This window comes from Lepidothrix coronata, unplaced genomic scaffold (assembly GCF_001604755.1).
Source record: "Lepidothrix coronata isolate B3197 unplaced genomic scaffold, Lepidothrix_coronata-1.0 Scaffold25, whole genome shotgun sequence".
Classification (NCBI taxonomy): domain Eukaryota; kingdom Metazoa; phylum Chordata; class Aves; order Passeriformes; family Pipridae; genus Lepidothrix; species Lepidothrix coronata.
The window spans coordinates 4,703,376-4,723,409 of record NW_016690205.1 but is presented as its reverse complement, the minus strand read 5'-3'; the positions used below and the strand labels follow the sequence as shown (position 1 = coordinate 4,723,409).

The 20,034-nt window shown below is 41.4% G+C and overlaps 2 protein-coding genes across 3 annotated transcripts in view; one reads left to right on the top strand and one right to left on the bottom strand.

The window, feature by feature from the left end:
• The window catches only part of FAM196A (family with sequence similarity 196 member A), a 40,815-nt gene extending 36,744 nt beyond the window's left edge, over positions 1 to 4,071 (top strand). Inside the window, exon 4 of the mRNA XM_017809242.1 lies at positions 2,709 to 4,071. Within this exon, the coding sequence (XP_017664731.1) occupies positions 2,709 to 2,892 (184 nt within the window). The 3' untranslated portion in view covers positions 2,893 to 4,071. The remainder of the gene's footprint in view (positions 1 to 2,708) is intronic.
• The window catches only part of DOCK1 (dedicator of cytokinesis 1), a 278,725-nt gene that overhangs the window by 183,459 nt on the left and 75,232 nt on the right, over positions 1 to 20,034 (bottom strand). For both annotated transcript variants that reach the window (XM_017809240.1, XM_017809241.1), the window contains exons 24-27: positions 19,591 to 19,661; positions 18,013 to 18,119; positions 12,034 to 12,161; positions 10,436 to 10,531 (exon numbers count right to left, since the gene is read on the bottom strand). In XM_017809240.1, coding sequence (XP_017664729.1) covers positions 10,436 to 10,531; positions 12,034 to 12,161; positions 18,013 to 18,119; positions 19,591 to 19,661 — 402 coding nt within the window. The remainder of the gene's footprint in view (positions 1 to 10,435; positions 10,532 to 12,033; positions 12,162 to 18,012; positions 18,120 to 19,590; positions 19,662 to 20,034) is intronic.

Below are 20,034 nucleotides of genomic sequence, written 5' to 3'. Positions count from 1 at the left end.
CATAAACAGGTATAAACTGAAACCTAAGTTTGCAAGCACACAGATTATTTGCCTGAAGGGAACTGGTCCGTTAAAACACCTTTAAAGCTGGATAAACTGATCTTGAGAGACACCAATCAATTATTCTGCAAAATTTACACTTCCAAATGCTGAAATAAAACGGATGTTTTTCATGCAGCCTCTTTATACCCTTCAGAAGCAAAATATTTCATTTGGATGTGAAAGGCTGAAAGCCTGAGCTGAAAATGGCAATAACATGGGGTTTGTCAGATGGTCTGGAACTAAGATGCTTTTTTTTCTCCTGAGGTCTGTCTTTAATAGAAATTGGTTATGTAAAAAGTTACTCTGTTCAGTGAAGGGTTTTTATAACAATTTCTCTCTTGCAGCAATTTCCAGCAGCTCTTAAGAGCTCCCCTGCAAGAATAACTCTTGAAAGAAGTCAAAATGAACTCTGGCAATGCCAGAGCTGAAAAGGCCTTTTTTTTCCCCAAAAAAATTTATCCTGAGAAACAAACCAGCCAAATGCTGCCCTTTAAATGAGATTTAGAGAGCTCTTAGAAGAGCATCTCCTTCCTTCTGAGATTTCCTTGCTGTGTCACCAACAGCATTTTTGTGCTGGGACGTTCCCGATGGACTGATCTCCCCATCTCCCCACTGAATTAATGCTGCACTTCTCTAAAATCTGCTTTTTGCCAGCTAAAGTGCACACAGGAATGTGTTATCAGTGAAGACAACACTGTTCTGTCATCAGCAAGGAGGGATATTAATCAGTAGGGTCAGAATGTGCTTCTGCAGGAACACGATGCCCAACGGCTGCCTCCTGCAAAGTCAAGATTCTCCACTTCCAGCACAGAGCTGGGAATTTTTAAATTATCCTCTTTGATTTCAAATGGCTTTTGAGTCACTAAAAACGTAACGCTGGGCAAAATACTTTCTATATTTGAACTCTTACCTGATGTATCTCTCTTCTCTGCTGTTACAAGGTTTATCCAAATAACTCCACATCACTAAAATGCTGACACTTTTGCTAGGGATGGATTGAACAGCTAAACCAGGCACCAAACTAGGCACAGGCTGATGCAAAACCAACCAAACACTAAACTAGGCACAGCCAGATGCAAAAAGCCCTCACACCCTTCCAGCATCCCTTTCTTTGGCTTCCCTGGAACTCCTTCCAGACAGACTCATCAGGTCTTAATAAAGTCAAGCACAAAATTGTCCTCATCCTTCTCCCAGCATCTTTGATTCCTTCTCCTCCACCCTAAGAGGAAAATCAGCCCTGCCTAAGTCAGCAGATGGTATTAGAGGATATTCAGTTTACAAAGGCTGTGCACCAACATTTCCCATGATTTCCTCTGAAGTGGCTTTAAGTGTTCTGTACTAGATCCTTACTCTTTAGGCCAGACAGGGGTAGTAGTAACAAATTTTTTAAAATCTCTTTTTGGATGAGCTCCACTGGGAGCACGAGGCCTGGGGAAGCAGATCTCACCTCTCCAGTGGTTTGTGCCCAGCAAGGAAGGGCAGAAATAGCTCAGAAAACACATTTAATACTAATTCAAAGTGAATTTAAGTCCAGGAACAACAATTTCACATTAATGATGAAGGCAGCCAGTGCAAAGCCAAGGACCCCTCAGCTGTGGAGGTGGACAGGGAACCTCTCAAGTGCCCAACAGCCACGAACTGCTACATGTAAAATATCCAGCAAAAGGCAGGGAGGAAATAAATGAACCCTAGTGTCTAAATTCCCTTAATTTCACCCTTTTCAATCCATCCTCTGATATCCAGGGCCCTCCTGCAATGGGGTTGGACTAGAGGACTTTTAAAGGTCCCTTCCAGCCCAAAATATTCTGTAATGTGATGCACAAGATGGGAAAAGCCTCAGTGCAGAACGTGGCCAGAGGCTGCTGCACCAACCAACCAAAACCATCAAGTTCCAGGATATTTCTGAGGGGTCCAAATTCCATTTCCATCATCAGACAGGATTTTTCCTGAATTTTATAACATGTTTCTTTTGATTTATAAGGTTAACTCAAAGCCCTCTGTAGCATCCTGGTGGAATGGGGATTGTAATTTCATCTTGATTATGGTTCTTAGTTGCTGGCAGGATTTTTTAGCCAACACAATGTTTAGAATTCAGGAGGGGGATTTTAGAGCTTCAGCCTATTTTTGAAATGCAAGGCTGCTCTGCAAGAGAATTGCTTTTTAATTTATTTATTTATTTATTCTTCCACACATGTATATGACTCTATACACATGACAGTAGCTTGGTGATATTTGGTTTAATTTACTGAAATTAATCTATTTCAGGGTAAAACTGGCAAGAAATACGTCAGGTAAAGAAACTGCCCAATTGCTTATGGTCAACCCATCAGCTTTTCCAAAAGCACAAGGATGCAGTGCCTGGCTGGCTGCTCCCAGGGCACCCAGGCAGGAGGGAAAACCAAGCCTGGAAGCCCTCAAAGATCATTCCTCCACAGGAGGAATTATTCCTCCCATAATCCTCAAGGCCCTCCTAACCCGCAGGAAAAGCTGAACAATCTCATTCCCACTTTTCTTTTGCACAATGTCCTTTTTTTGACCCTTCCCTTTAACTTAAACATTTATTTTTTTACTCCAATTTCTAAATTAAACTCTTGGATGCTGGGTTAATTGAAATACTTTTATCATCACAATTAATAACTGATTGCTTTTTTCCTTCCCATTTCTAGCGTGGAATTGGATTTTAAACAGCAAGAAGACAAACTACAGCCAGTTTTGAGAAAACTTCATCCCATTGAGGAAACTCAGGTTGCACCTTTGCCTTATTCTCAGGAGAGCTACTCCTCTACTCCCAAGCAAAAATCCAAAACTGAATCAAAAAAGCATGGAAGATGGAAACTCTGGTTCCTTTAACCCAAGTGTGGAGTTCAAGGCCTTCTTTGAAAAATATTTGGAGTTCTATCCATCATCTCTGACAGGATCGTGGTGGATCGAGGAGGGTTCCTGGCCAACGGCAGCGTCCAGTTCTCACCGTATGTACCAAAAAGGCCTTTGTACCTTTGGACTCACCGGAGCAAGGGGTCAGGGAACACCTTGCCCACTTTTATTTGCAGTTTGCCAATGTGGGATGTAAAACCTGAATGGAAATTTGGACAGAGATGGAAAGCAAAACTATTTCCCCCCTCCTCAGATCTGAAAGCATCACGTTCTAACCTGTTAAACCGCAGGCTCCTCCCGTCCGCTCCGAAACATCACCTTGTTTTAAAGCCTTCTGGGGGGTAGGTGGGAAAAACAAAAAACAAGCAAGCCTTATGTTTGCAGTGGTGTCAGTTTTACAGATCCATGTTGATTGGGGAGTGCAGTTTTCAGCACAGAAATCCTGGACAAAGCACAATTTTTCCCGTGGCCCAAGGCCACGACGTCCCCGAGCCCTGACTGTGTGTTCCTGCCTTCACGCGACGTAGACTCCAACCAAGCTCTCACATTTCCACACCATCTCTGATTTAGCTGTGTCCTCATCACCAGAACAACCAGTTTGTTGCTCATCTCCAGAAACTTCCCAAAATCAGGACAGGCCTTTAACCACACCAAGCTCACAGGGTCAAGGCTACAGGACAATCTCGATGTCACTTTTGCTACCCAAAAGGTCTAAACGACACGTTCTGGCACAGGAAACCAAACCCAACCCCACAAACAGAACAATCATAATCTGGATTGTTGGCATTTGCCATAATTTAGTATTTTTTGTAACAGTCTTTGGAAAACCTCTCCACTATTGCAGAAGGCACCAGGAAATTTCTAGTCTGCAGCACGTGACGAAACCTGCTTGGAAAGGAGCTGGAATTTTAAATGCTGTTTATTTACTAAGCTTCTCAGATGGGTTTCCCAACTTATTATAATTTATATCTCAATCTATTAATTGTACTTGCTAATTGATACACACTTAGGGGAGAGATGTGAAGCAGTTTTTTTTTCCTAATATTATTTTGGTTTTCCTTTTTTAAATGGCACTTTAAATTTCGCTCTGACTTATAAACTGCAGCATTTTCCTTTAAGCGTTTGTTACCGTCATTAAACTTGCATCTAAAATGACCATGGGTGGAAAAATTCCTCATGTTAGAAGGGGCCAGCGAGTGGGAATCTTGCTGTCTTTTGTTCTGGGGGATTTTTTAAGGATTTCAGATAACTTGAGTGTCACGTGACAAACTGGGGTTTGGAATTGCATCACCTGCAGCAGCTTTAAGGTACCAGTTCCTCAGCCTTTAGGTGGAAGAAATGTGATCTTTAGTTTGCACATACTAAAAGTGCTGGAAGGGTTTTCCTTGACACTATTTTTCCTCTTAGCTGAGCAGCCAATCCATTACTACAAGGAAAATGGAGGAAAATAACTGGGTTGTTTTTCCCCCCAAAAGAGCAAGAAAAGGAAGTTAAATTGGGAATGCAGGTGATGTCCATGGCCAGCCCAAAATTAATTTCAGTCTGTTTTCATGGAATAAAGGCACCTTTGCAGTAAAACTTCAAGAGGGCTACGAGTTCTTGCACAGAAACAAGTATCCTGGAATCCTTTGGTGGAAGCTGAAGGATTAGGAAGGTGATCCTGTGTACCAGGAAGGAAGTGCCATTGTTTCACATGGGAAAAAAAAAAATGTGTTTCATGTATTTTATATTGTTTTTAATTAAAAATATAGAACTGTTTACATGACAGCCCACCTGACATGGTTCAGAATATTTCCAAACTAAAAAATACTATTTTGTTTTCCCTAAGGTGAAAGAAATCTCAAATATAGACAGAACAAGGAACACACAGCAGTATCCAGTATTATTTTAAAATAATGTTAATAATTCATGAACTCTTCCGTGCTCACATGCCTAGTGTTGGGTTTTTTAAAGAAATTAAACCATCTCTCCGTGGCAATCAGTTCCAAAATCCTTGTAGTGTCACCACCTCAGTAGCTTTGCCCATGAAGCTGTTTGTGTGTGACACCAAACCTGTTTCCGTGTGGTTATTGACTCATCCGGAGCTTCTGGAATCCCGGAAAACAAGAGAGGGAATGACAGACTGGCGAAACAAAGAGCTGAAAGGGAACGTTCTCACGGCGTGTTCTGTCCATGTCCAGGCTATTTTCTTAAAGGAGTTGCAAATTTTTAATTTTTTACATTTTTTTTAAAAACTGGGAAAAGCAAACATCCATCGAGTCTGGCTTCCCACCCGGCATCTCGTGTCCTCTCCTACCCTCCCATGTAATTTGTAATAAAATGTTTTTGCAAGTGTGTAAAATGTATCATATTGTATTGCCTTTAGAATCACTCAGGCTCAGGTTAGATAGACACCAAGAGGAAAAAAAAAAAACAAACAAACCCAACCCTAATTCTTTAGAGCTTTTAGTTAAATGTGACTGACCAGGCTGTTTTCACCCTCCTGTAGAAGATCTCTGAGGTTATGACAAGGAAAATGCGTTTTTACTTTCAGTGTGGCTTTGCTGCATTCACTGACAGTCCCCTGCACTTCATACACTGATTTTCTATCTGCACTTCTCCCATTTCCTGCTTCAAAATACTTTTTAGCCAATAAATACTGCAGTGATTTTATATCCCTTGCGATTTGAGTCCGTAATTTCCACCAAGCAACAGTTCCATCCTTTGGTTTAGAACTCTGAGGAAACACCATCCCTGTGAGTAGCCCTTGGTTTCTTAAAGATTAAAAATCACTGTAAAAAATAGTTTAAAAAAAAAATCAGGATAAACTGAAAAAAATCATGATTAAAACTGGAAAATCCTACTGTGGGTACAGAGTGTTTGCTTTTTCTTGCCTGAGATGCAAAACCACCATCCCTGCCTTTAATCTCACTTGATGTTTTAAAGGTTAATTACTTTTTCAAATCAAATAGGGTCATTTTTCACGGACTTTCCAATCTGCTGTTAGATTATCCCAGTTCTTTAGGATCTGGGTAGCAGCACACATTATATGTCTGGAATTTAACTGGATTGTCACTGAAAATCCACCAACACAATCCAAGAGAATGAAAGGAACGGCACGAAAAATTGTCATATTTCAGCAACCACAAAATACATCTGTGGTTCATTAAAATAAGGGGAGAGCTACAAATTTGCTGGCCATTTGATTAGGAGGATGCAGCTTCTTCCCAAAAATGTTGGTAGGGAATGGTCCCTACCCATCACTGCATCGGTGAGGGTTTGACAACACAAAAAAAATCCCACTTCACCTGCTGTGAAATTTAGTTTGCAGGATGTAATTTCAAATGATTTTGAAAGAGAAGAAAAAACATGTGATTCAATAAAACAAAGTATTTTCACATCGAAGAATTCCAGTGAAGAAAATGAAGTTGTCATCAACATTTTGGAATCCATTAACCCTGAACTAGACAGATTTTAAGGCACAGAAAGATAATTTACAAACAGCTTCAACTCCTAAATAACTGTAGCCTCAGAACTCTCTCCTGTGACTCTCAATAATTCATATTTTATACAGATTTGCTCTTGTATTTTACTGCCTTTCAGAAAGGCCTCCAGCCTGGAAGGTGCCAAGAGGTGGACAATCCACCACTGTCCTGGACTGACTGATTATTTGTCCTTAAGTTGCTCCCCCCATCAGAGCCACACTCTCTACTTTACTCCTGCCTCCAGCCCCTCCTCCCTGTGACCCGTGTCACCTGCATCCCACAGAGCTTCTCTATCACCAAGGGCCACCTCTACATCTCCTGCACATGGACCTCAGATGGCTTCTGCATCTCACCACAAATCCCTTTCTTTATTTGCTGATGACTTCTGCATCATTTCTGTCCTGGTTTCACCACATCCTTGTCCTCAAGCGTAGAGCGGGGAAAGAAGCGACCTGGGAAACACTCCACCCATCAGCAAAGCCATCAAGGCCTCTCCTGTCCACTGCTTCCTAGTCACACATCCCAAGAATATCCAAAATAGGATTTTTTGCCCTGATCTCAGCAGGTTTTCACACTGACTTTGTTCCCCACAGACCACTACGTGTTCAGAGCCTGTTCTTCAGGACAGACTGTTGGGAGTTAAAATCCCAGCTTGCTTTGGGGAATTGAATCACAGAACCATGGAATGGTTTGGGTAGGGAGGGACCTTAAAGATCATCCAGTCCCACCCCCTGCCATGGGCAGGGACACCTTCCACTAGACCAGGTTGCTCCAACCTGGCCTTGGACACTTCCAGGGATGGGGAGTCCACAACCTCTCTGAGCCCTCTTTGCTCTTACATCTACAAGCTACATTTTTTTCTGTATCAAAATGGAATTTGATTTGTTCCATCATACAAAGGAATCAAGACTCTATTCACTAGGATCACTGCACAGATCTGCCAACTAAAAGCATCTTCCAAAAATTACACAGAGGAATCCAAAAACCCCACCTGGACATCACAGGATCACAGAATCACGAATGTTTTGGGTTGGAAGAGACCTCCAAAGGCCATCTTGTTCCAACGCCCTGCCATGGGACACCTTCCACTCACTAGACCAGGAAATTTCCTTTTTAAAATTAAATTGTTCAGGAACTACCTTGGTTTTCTTGGCTTTTTAAATGAAGCACATTCCAAGCTGCTGAGCATGAGAAGGATTCCCTTTGGACCCACCATCGTGGCCGGTTAGCCCTGATTTATTGAAGGAGGACAATTGTTGCCTCACGCTGAAGAATGCTGGAACCCAACATTCTTCAGAAAAGGTAAGGAAAGGGATGGTTTAAAATCATCCTTCCAGAGGCTCAAGGATCTTGGCTCAATTTACTTTTTCTTCAGGCAACATGTCCTTCAGCAAGAGAGATGTGATTTTGTTCAAGGTGACTTCTCACTGTGCCAGGAGCAGGAGCAGCTCGAGGCAGGAGCAAAATTAACCTCAAACAGGCAGCTTTGAGCAGCAACCTTGCAGGAGACAGCTCAGCACCCACAGCCTGCATCCTGCTCCTCCCTCCACCAATAATATAATAAATATATATATCATAAATATAAAATAACACAGAACCTTCTGCTCAGCAAACGGATCAAGTAAAAACCACCACTGAGGCTTCCAGAGGGAAAAAAAAAGAATCTAAAGCAATGAGGATTAAAAATTCTCTTGCTACCAAAATTATGGTCAAATCAGATTTCAAACTATCAATTATACTCTGTTTTATTTGATATCTAGTTCTTCTCCTTGCAGCTGGTCTATATTATTTCAAGGTAATTCTCTTTTGAAGGTATATGAAAAAAACAGCTTATTTAATGTAGGAACTTACATTTAAGGATTCCAAAAAACAAATGTGCAAGGTCAAAGGAAACTGTTGGAGAATCTTCCACTTCAACACTCTAAAAAAGGCACCTCCTGTCATCAGACATTTTCACTTGAGCACTTAAATTCTTGACATTCCTCCACTGCTCATAAACTGGATTATGCAACATCAGGTTTGGGATAAAGATGGTATCACTGAGGATGTTTCCAAGGAGAAAACATGCAGTTTTAGGACACCAATACAATTAAATTCATGGAATAAACAAATTGTTATGTCCTGTATTTTCCTTCTTTTCAAAAAGTTATCATTACTTGTACTTTGCCTCTAAGATCCTTTACTTTTAGAATTCCTTCCTCTTACTCTTCCTGGATGGTTAATTCTCTACTATAAATTCCAGGTAAAAGTAAAAAAAGAAAAGTCAGTGCATCATTTCAACCCAAATCTGATCCAAAGGAAGTCAGGTTATGCTTCCTAATTATGATTATTATACATTTTGCTCTCCCTGCTTTGCTGACACTACAAAAATAAGTTGTTACAGGTTACTCACAGGGGCCTCCTTTCAGCAACAGGCTGAATTTCAAGTTAGGAGTAAGTACTCATTGAAAGTCCCCTTCCTGTTAGTCCTCATTAACTAATTACAGAGGCTGCAGACGGAGGGATTCCAGGCTGTGCTCATGAGCACCAGGGATATTTTTAATACAAATGTACTTAATTAAAACACAAACAGAAGTTTTCAGATCTAATGTGGTAACTGTAAAAGGCATAATTAACATTTTTGAATGCCATTTGAGTCATGTTCATCAAAACAATAATTAATTCACGTTCTACCTGAAGCTGAAGAAGTTAAAATAACATACACGTCTTTCGACTTCCTTTCGCTGTTACTGAATCCCAGCACTGGAATATTCTGTAAGAATGATCTACTTGGAACCATTTGCCCCGAGAAGTTTTGGATTCTTAATCCCTGAAAGTGTCCAAGGCCAGGTTGGATGGGGCTTGGAGCAACCTGGGCTAGTGGAAGATGTCCCTGCCCATGGCAGGGGGTGGAATGAGATGAGTTATAAGATCCCTTCCAACCCAAACCATTCTAGGATTCTATGATTTCTTGCTCCAGCAATGGATCTGTTGACCCATTATCTCTTCCTTAAAACAAAAACTGTTGTTGGAAACTAAAGTGCTAAAAGTGGAAGACCAAAAATAAGTCGGTGGATGATGAACAAAATTAAATTTCAGCTTCTTTGCCAACACAAGCACCACCATGTGCCAAGCAGAGAGGCAGCAGTAGGTAAGTAAGAGGTGCTGAGGACACAGAGCTTTCTTAAAAGTCACATATCACTGTGTGCAATTACACAGAGAATTTAAAGTGGAAGGGAAAGGGGAGATCAAAAAAACAAGTTGCTAAAGGACTCGGATCTGACTAACAATGAATCCCTTTTTAAGAAAGAAATCAGGATATTGAACCAAACCAGACCAAACTGGTGCAGAACAGAGGGACAGGGGCTCAGACAGATCACAGATCTGGGCCACTTGGACCAGTTTCCTACATGTATCACTTGCCAGATGCAGACACCAAAGAAAGAATACAAGATAAAGGGAAATACACAATGACACCCCCAAAACACACAGTGACACTCCCAAACCCACACTCAGATCTGCCCCTATTTTAGATATCAATAGGCCTCACTATCCTATTCACTATTTAGACCAATATTAATTAATGAACAGTTGAAAAATTCAAGTGTCAGGCTTTAAAGTCACAGTGGTAAGACAACAATGTGACTGGTATCAGTCCTTCCTGTAGGTATTCAGAACATCATAATTCAGGGCTCTATTCTTCAATAATTTGAATACTGTCAGCTTGGTTATCTCAGTCAAAAAAGGCAAGTAAATGCTTGTAATGCAGTAACAAACAGCCAAGTCTCTCAATTCCACCCTTCTCAGCTGACTAATTACCAACCATCCATCATCTTGGTGAACACAGATATCTCAGATCTGGCTCATCACCTGCCCACAGATACTTTTCAAGTCTTTTTTTTTCTCCCCGTGTCAACCCCGGCAAAATGAGCAGCCAGTGTTTTCCAGCTTCCCAAGCACACAGACAGTTACGTGAGGTTTTGATTGCTTTGGGTCAGCTGGGATTTAAATCCTATTACAGGCAGGTTCCCAAAGATGTGACAGAGGTATTTAAGTTTCCATCAGGAGACACTTACAATGAGCTCGGAATCGCGTCCCATGGAAATAACTGTTCTGTTCACCGTCCTCAGTAGGTTCTCCATGATTATCTGGACATGTCTCTGTGTTGGCCCCTGAGGAAAGAGAATAAATTAGTGGTAACTACATACAACAGGCACCAACACAACCGAACTTGAAATCCACCTGTCCTGTGAAAATTAATCAAAACATCACTTGCTGTTGATCAAAAGCAGAAAATTAAGTCTCCCACTTCAACAAAGTCTATTTTATTAACACATGTTACTGATAAATTAACATGTACTGGTACAATTTCAATGAAAAGCAAGTCCCTGGAAACACAGCAAAGCTTATGACATTAAGTTACTTACTAATTTTATTTTCCCCAAGTCCTTTTTCCAACATCAAAACCCCCCAGGCATTACCATATCAGGAGGGGGCTGTTCTGCAACAACTTGATTAAAAGAGAAAAGCAAAGCAAAACTTTCATTAAGGAACTGCCCATTTCAGTCAGTTGTTTCAAATTACTATTTCTGTATTAGGAGCAATCCACCACTATTTTTGAAAGAGTTGAAAATGAAATATTTACTGCAACCAGGTTTTAAGGACAAGCCCAGAAACCCTGTGCAGAATGATGGGCAAAACTCAAAGTCAAAAACACAACAAGGAGAAAGAAACAGATGAGCTTTGCTCCCATCTTGTATTTTATATATGAAAAATGTATTTGAAGACTGATCCCTCACCAGTACAAATATACACAGGTGCTGGTCCTGGAGCCAGGAACAGCCTGGGAGATGGTGGAGCTGTAGGTGAGGTCCCACCATGGAGAGAAATGCAGCCAACAAAGAGCGACAGGAGCAGCCAAGCTGCCAAAACCAAATTCCTTTGTAAAACAACCCCCTCTCTGAAGCAGTCACACAGAGCTACTTTTAAAAAAGCAACAAAATCAGAGCAATCCCAAAACCCACAGTTAAATAAGATGCCAGATATGATGTGAGTGGCTGACCCCCGAGGTCCTTTCCAACTGAATTAGTGTATGATTCCACACAGGAATGAAGGCTCAGGCAGCAGAAGCAGCCCAAATTTTAAGAGAGCATCAAATCACTGCAGCTCTCCAGCAAAGCACTGATATTTGTATGTTAGCTGAAGTCAACAGAAGGCAAAAAAAGGGACTATTATGCAAAAAAAGGGACTTGTACACATGCTGCGTGTCTGTGTACCTTGTCAGGAACAATACATCTCAAAGCACATTTCCCAAAATGCTCATGGGGGAATACAAAAACAAAACACCAAAACAAAACGTTTTCCACCTGGCAGAGGCCACACATCACGTAAGGGGAAGGCTGAACTCCTAAAAATACCTATTTACTCACTGTCTAACCAGAAAAGCTGTACTGGATGTGCCTCAGAAACAGTCAGTGCTGTATTGGATGTGTTGTGTGAGATGTCACACTGCACATCCTCATCCCTGGATACATAACAGAGCTAGAAGAGACTGTTTGAGGGGGGTTATATTTAAAAAATAAAAATAAAATCCAAGTCATCAGGAGTTACCTGCTCAATTCATCTTACTGAGATCACTGAAGTGCTGATCATCACAGAACTGTGCAATACTCACCACGTCTTTCTTGTACAGCACTTCCAGGATGTTACTCAGCAACTGGCAACAAGCCTCCAAATCTTCTTGTCTTTCCAAGTGATACTTGAGCTGGTCTGTCATGGTTGGCAGCAAGATTTCCCTGCAGTCTGCACACAAAACAGGAGGTTACATACACAGCTTTCTGTAACTCCAGAGAGCTGCCTAAATGTCCTTCAGTGCTTATGTAAGATACAAAAATCGGGAAAAAGAAGGTAAATTCCAGATTTCCAGCCACCTGCTTTTCAACCAAAACCTCACTTCACCTTAGAAACTTCTGCCTCTGAACTCCTCCAGACTTTGACCACTCACTCCTATCCACAAAATATCCCCTTCCCTGCTCATGTACTCAGATTGCTCTTACATACCAGGAATCACCAGGTCTAAATTAATTACTAATTACCCATAAAAATGTGAACCCAAGGCATGGCCTGGTTCAGTGATCTCAACCTGGTACCTCTGCATTTGTAAAGCCTCAGTCTAAGCTGTTCCCTTAGTCTTGGACTGCCATGGAAAAACAAAAAGAGCAGATTAAGCAAAACTCCACAGAGCAGGGGAGGGGAAGGGGAGAGGAAGAACCTCCATGTCCTGTTGCACAGAACATGCCTTTGCAAACCCGAGAGGTGAATCAATCTTTAGTAACCTAAAAGGCCCCTAATTAGAGGTTTGAAAGTGTTTCATGTCCCTGCTAAGCCCCACTAGTAGAGAGGGCAAAGATCAATTTAATATCTGCAGCATGAAGAAGGCAGAGCTGCAGCTGTGTCACTTCTGAGCTGGACTGTCTGGAGTCAGCCCTGATCAATGGGGGAGGGATTCAGATTGAGTTTCTGAGAAAGGGAACACTAATTGATTTGTCACAGTGCTTTGTCTGGAGTTACACAACCCACACAAACAATCAGTTCCCTTGGGTGGACTTGACAAGGCTCCTCAGTTCCCACCTCTGCCTTCCTCAGCATCCACCTGGGAGCACCTGCTGGTTATAAAACCAAGTGTCAAGGTGTGTTGGGCACTTGAGAGAAAGATCCAAGTTTGAGGAGGAGCAGCTGAGGGAGCTGGGGGGGCTCAGCCTGGAGAAAAGGAGGCTCAGGAGGGACCTTCTCACTCTCTGCAACTCCCTGACAGGAGGGGGGAGCCGGGGGGCGTTGGGCTCTGCTCCCAGGGAACAAGGGACAGGATGAGAAGAAACAGCCTCAAGCTGTGCTAGGGGAGGGTCAGGTTGGATATTAGGGAAAATTCCTTCCTGGAAAGGGTTGTCCAGTCCTGGCAGAGCTGCCTAGGGCAGGGGTGGAGTGCCCATCTCTGGGGGGATTTAAAAGCCATGTGGATGTGGCACTTGGGGACATGGTTAGCAGTGGTGAGGGTTGGACTTGATGATCCTAAAGGTCTTTCCAACCTAACCAATTCTATGATTCTATGAAATCCTTTTTAAGAACAAACAAACCAAGCCACAAACCAACAAAAACAACAGACACCCAACAAAACCAACAGCCAGAGAACCTTGCAAGCACCAAATCTGTGAAACCTTTCTGAAGATTACGTGGCACTCAAATTACCAGTGGAACTTTTATTGTAGAGGAAAAAACACTGATATAGAGCTTATTATGAAGTAGGGAAAAAGGAATAAATATTGCCAATGGGAAAGCCAGGCCTAAAATCAAAAGGTAATTTCATGATACTCAACATCTGGGCAGGTAAGGAATAAGGTTGCTCAGAGAAGCTGTGGCTGCCCCATCCCTGGAAGTGTTCAAAGCCAGGTTGGACAGGGCTTGGAACAACCTGGAATAGTGGAAGGGAGTGGAACTGGAGGGTCTTTAAGGTTCCTTCCAACCCAAACAATTCCATGATGCTCTGATTTTTGAACCAATCCAGTGCTATGGAAATAGCCTCTAGGGGGACACGAGATTTTCAGTGCATCTTTGCTATGAACTGTTCTATAAAACATTGAGTTGATCAACTGTATGTCCATTACTTGGAAGTCCAGAGGAGGAAAGGCAGGTATCAGCCTGCCTGTCACAACCCCCTTCCAGCCCTGATTAATGGGCAACCTTGATAAATGTACAGTCCAGAACATCCTTCTCTTGTTCCCAAGGCAGCTCTGGAGGCAGCTCCCGAGTGTGATGCACAACGATTACAGACAACAATAATTCCATATCTGTTCCACTGCACGAGTCCAACCCGTGGTGATTAATGTCAGGGAAATGGGCAGTGGGAATCAAATATTAATCTTCATAAAAAGGATGCTCAGGAGGAATTATCAACATAGGAGCACCCAAGCAAAGACTTCACTGAAGCAGTGACACAGGAACTGTGCTGAAGGTAAATACATGCAATAAATTTGTGTCAATTGAAAAGCATCTCTTTTGGAGGACACTGACAAATGCATTTCTTTATTTTATGGTTCATTTAGTGGCCAAAGAAATTAAACCAGTGCTCGGTAACTTCATTTCCACTACACAGCATGGAAACAGAGATGTAATTTTGGTCATAATTAAACAATAAGAACTCTTATAAATGCTATCTGCTGCCTACCAATATTTAATAGACTAAATTTCCTCATGGAGAAATCCCTAGGTTTTCTTTTTCAGACAACAGCAGCTCCACAGCTCACTTGGTAATCAGCTGGAAGTCATTTGGAAAACAAAGCAGCAGAGAATCCAAACAACTCTATAGGATAAAACAAATCAGACAAATCACTATTTACATAATCCAAAATCTTGATGTTTGCAAGGATAAGACACTTTATTTAACTCCCAACCACGAGCACTTACATGTGCAGAACTGAAAACATGCATTAGAATATTATAAAACTGTTCCACACTCATTTATATTGTTATTTTATATGTTATTAATTGTGGTAGGGATAAATATCACCTAGTTATACATATATTTGCTTCTATAAGGAAACATGTAATTGTTTTATATAACTACTACATATTCATATTTATGTTTATATATATAGATACATAAATTTTAGAACTGTATTTTACATCTTTTTTTTTTAAAGATACACAAACCACAGCACCATAGGCCATTCTCATCCAAGGTCCCAAACTCCTCAGATTTCACACTGAATCATCCATCACTCAACATCCTTCCAGCCTGATCCTTTAGCAAACTGTTTCACACACCCACCCCTCTCACCCCCAAATCCTCCAAGCTTCACAAATTCGTATATTTTTGGATTTTAATTCCTCTGGAGACACAAATAAGTCTCCTCTGACCTCTCAAAGTACAGAATCAGAGTATTTTTCTCCACCAGAAATCTACTGATGAAATTTTCTGAGCATTCCCCAGCCCTCCATCAATTCCACAATCCTGTAGAGCATATTGCTTTTAGAAAAGAAAATCTCATTTCTGCAACAGGATACAGGATTAGTTGACTACTTATACGGAAGTATTCCCTATCAGTTTGAAATTCCTGAATCAATGGGAAGGAGGAGAGGGAGTTAACTGCATTTTAGTCATGAACTCGACCCACAGTGCAAGGGAAAGAAGCAACTAAATTTAAAAAGGGCTGTGGCCAGGGGGGTTAATTTATTTTCAAGTGAATTTTAGTGTTTGTGAAAGGTGCCCAGCACAACTGGCTCTGCAGACATGAGCTCTGGAGAGAAGGACCATGATGATGAATTGCTACGAGAAGATCAGAGGGTTGAAGCCACTCTGCTGTGAGGAAAGGCTGGGACAGCTGGGGGTGTTCACCTGGAGAAGAGAAGGATCCAGGAAGACCTGAGAGCCCCTTCCAGTGTCTAAAGGGGCTCCAAGACAGCTGGAAAGGGACTTTGGACAAGGGATGGAGGGACAGGACAAGGGGGAATGGCTTCACACTGCCAGAGGGCAGGGCTGGATGGGATACTGGGAAGAAATCCTTCCCTGTGAGTGTGGTGAGGCCCTGGCACAGGTTGCCCAGAGAAGCTGTGGCTGCCCCTGGATCCCTGGAAGTGTCCAAGGCCAGGTTGGATGGGGCTTGGAGCAACCTGGGCTAGTGGAAGGTGTCCCTGCCCATGGCAGGGGATGGAATGAGATGGGCTTTAAGGTCCTTCCAACCCAAACCAGTCTGATTCCATACTGGTGGCAAGAGAAGCTTTTAAGCAAATAATTTGTTTATTGACACACAAAAAAACCCCATACATCCACAAGAATCATGGAATCCCAGTATGGTTTGGGTTAACAGATGAGCCTGGAATCCTCATCACAACCCAACTGAAGCACATCAGATTTAAGAAGTTTTTAACAGGCAGTGACAGGAAAACCCCTGTCAGGAGCCTCCTGACAAGATCTCATAGCCATTAAATAGCTCTGCTCTGTCAGCAAACCTGGCCTGAGTTCAGATTCATCACCTTCCCGTTAAAACAGATTCATTTAAATTTCTCAGGAGCTCAGTAATGTTGGACTACACCATTCACTGCACCCTCAACAGCTGAGTGTGAGTCAGGTTAAAAACACAAAGCAGCCACACACAACTTCTCCTTCCACCTCAACATTAAACTGGTCGAATAAGGGAAGTCAGAGATTAGTGTGGTAAATGCATGATGTGCCTTTCTTAGGAGTGTGTTTTATAGTCATAACTTCTTGGTTTATCTCAGTTATCTCAATTTTCTCCTACCTAAGACAGTAAAGAATGATACCTTTTATTACTGATTTCTGCCCCAAAAAATCACTGCAAGCTAAGAACAGCCAGGAGAAGGGAAAATTACTACGCAGAGAGAGAGAGCTGAGAATTAATCAATCAAAGGAATAACACTGATGTGCAGATCTGCAAGAGCAAACATTAATGTGGTCTTGGAAACACCAGTGCCATTTTACCCAGGCTCTGAGAGCAGCAAACCCATCTGCATTCCTCTGCTTTATTCCTGCAAATCCGGCCCCATTTATGGGTTGAATAATTTCAAAAGATCTCAAAAGTGAATATCAAGTTTGGACCTGCTGTTTCTGCCAAATTTCTATACTCTCAAGCAACAAGTATGTGGTGACACAACTGGCAGACTCTGGTTTTCAGCTTCATTCTTACCTCATCACCACTCGGTCTGGTATAAGCCCAGTACAAAGCTAAATCACCAAGAATATTTCTTCAAATTGGAATCAGAAAAGTTTATCAGCATTTTACATCACATGGTCCCAGCTTTCCTCATCAAAGCATCCCTTCAAATCTCCTTTCTCACTGAAAGGAGTGAGAAAGGGAGTGAGTTTCTCAATGAGGGAGCCCATTTGCTCCCTCATTAACTCCCCTTGAGAGCACACAAACACTTGGTTAGGTATCTGCACTCAGGTAGAAAAAAGAATAAAAGGTTTCACCCTAAATGAGGAAATCTGCAGGACAAGTGCTTGAACTTATCTTTCACTGGCCCACTAATCGAAAAGCAGAAAATAACAAAGCATGGATGGAGAAAATAATAAAACACGGATGAACAGCACACTCTGAAAGGTTTATGTGTTGTTTTACTTCAGCCAGGGAACAGCTTCAAGGGAGAACATGATGCTTCAGACAGAAAGCACATCAAAAACCTCCATTTCCCCCACAGAACTTCACTGAGCACAAAAGCTGAATTAATAGTTTTGATGAAACCCACGGCAGTTAAAGCTACAACAGAGGCCAAGGACATGGTTATTTAGTGCCCTTTTAAAATAACAAATTCCAAGTTTTTGCTTTCAAGTTCTTTTATGATCTGTAACCTGCAGTGTCAATTGGCATGTCCTCACGTTCAGGCTGGATGGGGCTTGGAGCAACCTGCTCCAGTGGAAGGTGTCCCTGCCCACGGCAGGGGGTGGAACTGGATGGGCTTTAAGGTCCTTCCAACCCAAATCATTCTGGTATTCCATGATTTTAACTCCTGTCCTTCTAACGGAACACCCTTAACGTGTTCCAGACCCCGTTGTGACGGCAGGAAGGACAAACCAGCACGAGCAGAGGTCTGGGGACACTGAATAAAGCCACAAACTGGTGGTGACACGGGCCCCACTCACCGTGCTGTGTGAAGAGGTCGCTGTGGACAATCTCGATCAGGCAGTAGAGCTTCTGGATGGTCAGTCGGCTCATGGGGACGTTCAGGATGAACTCAGTGAAGAGCTTGCTGCACACGCAGGGAAAAGGAAAAACACATTAAACTCTCTCCAAAAATACATAAAAAACATCCAGCAGTAAAGGACAAGATACACAACTTCATACTTTTGAACAAGCAAACTCAGTGTTTTTCAGATGTAGAAGAGTTTGACAGGAAAGTCAGAGAAACATCAATTGCCTTCAACACATTTGTTTGGGTTTTGATGCCTTTTCTTCTGCCCCCTCCCTTCTATCTCAGTTTTACACCCTTCTCCCACGTTTCAGATTTCTAACTTTCATTGTCTCTGCTTGCCCTCAATCCTCACATCCATGATTATACACACCAAAAATTAAAAAGTGACAATTCATCTTACAAGCTACCAACAACAAAAATAAATAAGTAAATAAAATCCAGGGGCACACACATTTTAAGATAAGGTACCATCACACTTATAAGCTGAGCTCCCACGTAACATAGAGAAGACTTTTCAGTAATTTTGCATCCCTTTCTAAAATCTTGAGTTTTTTGGTTTTCCCCTTAAGACTTCACTTCTAATTCAATCTCAATTTAAATCCTCTCAGTATTTAACTGTAATTTGGATTTGTAATAGCACAGAAAAAACTGTAGTTTGGGGTAAAACAGGCAAAGTCCAGGTATTTTCATTTGGTATATTTTCCCAGTACTTTTGCTATCACAAACCAAAGTTATTGTTTAGTCCAGAAACTCCACAAAAATGTACTTCCCAGGCCCAGAGGAGGCATAAATGGACACGTAACACAGTTGACAGGCAAACAGAATCTAAATGCCAGGTTCCTCAGGCCACTGAAATGTTAGACTGAGATTATACTTACCTATTTCATTTCTACTTTACCTTTCTTTTCCTCATTTTGACATATCAGACCACAGAAGTAAAACCAGACAATATGTAGAAGGGTTTGTGCAATCAAATTAAGCTAAAAAAGGGTTTTATTCAATTCAAATGCCTTGTAATAGCACATGAAAGACAAACTTTTTTTATGTCTTAAAGTTAAAATTCTCCTGAAATAAGACTTTTTATTTGGTTTCTCCATTTTTTTAATTAAACATCTTATTATCCTTTTTATTTACTAACAACATTCCTGTGTTTATGAGCTACTGAAACACTGATCCAGCAACAGGATTGACTGAATTATTTATTACTCTATTATTTACATTAAATTTATACTTGAAAGAGTGAAGCTTCATGGTGGCAGCTTAAGAGTTTTGATGGCAGTTGCCTGATTGATAATTCTTGCTATGTCATATTGTACTGCAAAGTTTCTCAGACATTTGTCAAACCTTGATGTCATACTTTAAAACAGACTCTTTGTGCAGCCCTATAATTATTTGCAAGGAAAAAAATAGGGTATAAAACCAAAGTAATAAAATTTCTCAGGTGATTGTATTATAGAGAGAGAGATATAAATATATATTAGAAAAATAAAGAACTGTATGAAATTCACATTTAATTAACTCCACTCACCTGAGCTCCTTTGGATCAAACACTAATTTCACATCGTTGACAATAGCTGGCAAGTATTTAAGTGCTGCCCCCTAAAAATAAATTAAAAAAAGACTGAAATTAATGTCTTTTAAGGGGATGGAAACTGCAAGAAGAGAATCCACATACGAGTAGGTTGCTTTGGTTTCATTGAACCCTTGTGGTTTGGCCTCGAGCATATTTTTGGGGGTAAATCAGCTAAACTGAAAATCAATGAAAATTAAACTCTTAAGTATAACAGATTCAAAAGAAGAGCCATGAAAGGTTTGTAAACTGGGAAAACTGACAAGTTATACCAAAATTAGGGACTCAGAAGCTCCTTCCAACACGTTACAGATACCTTTTGGTTCTCTAATCCCTTTATTCCCATCTCCTGTCTGGCACCTTCCCACCCTCCTCACCAGCCAGGCTGTAGTTGTTTGGGTT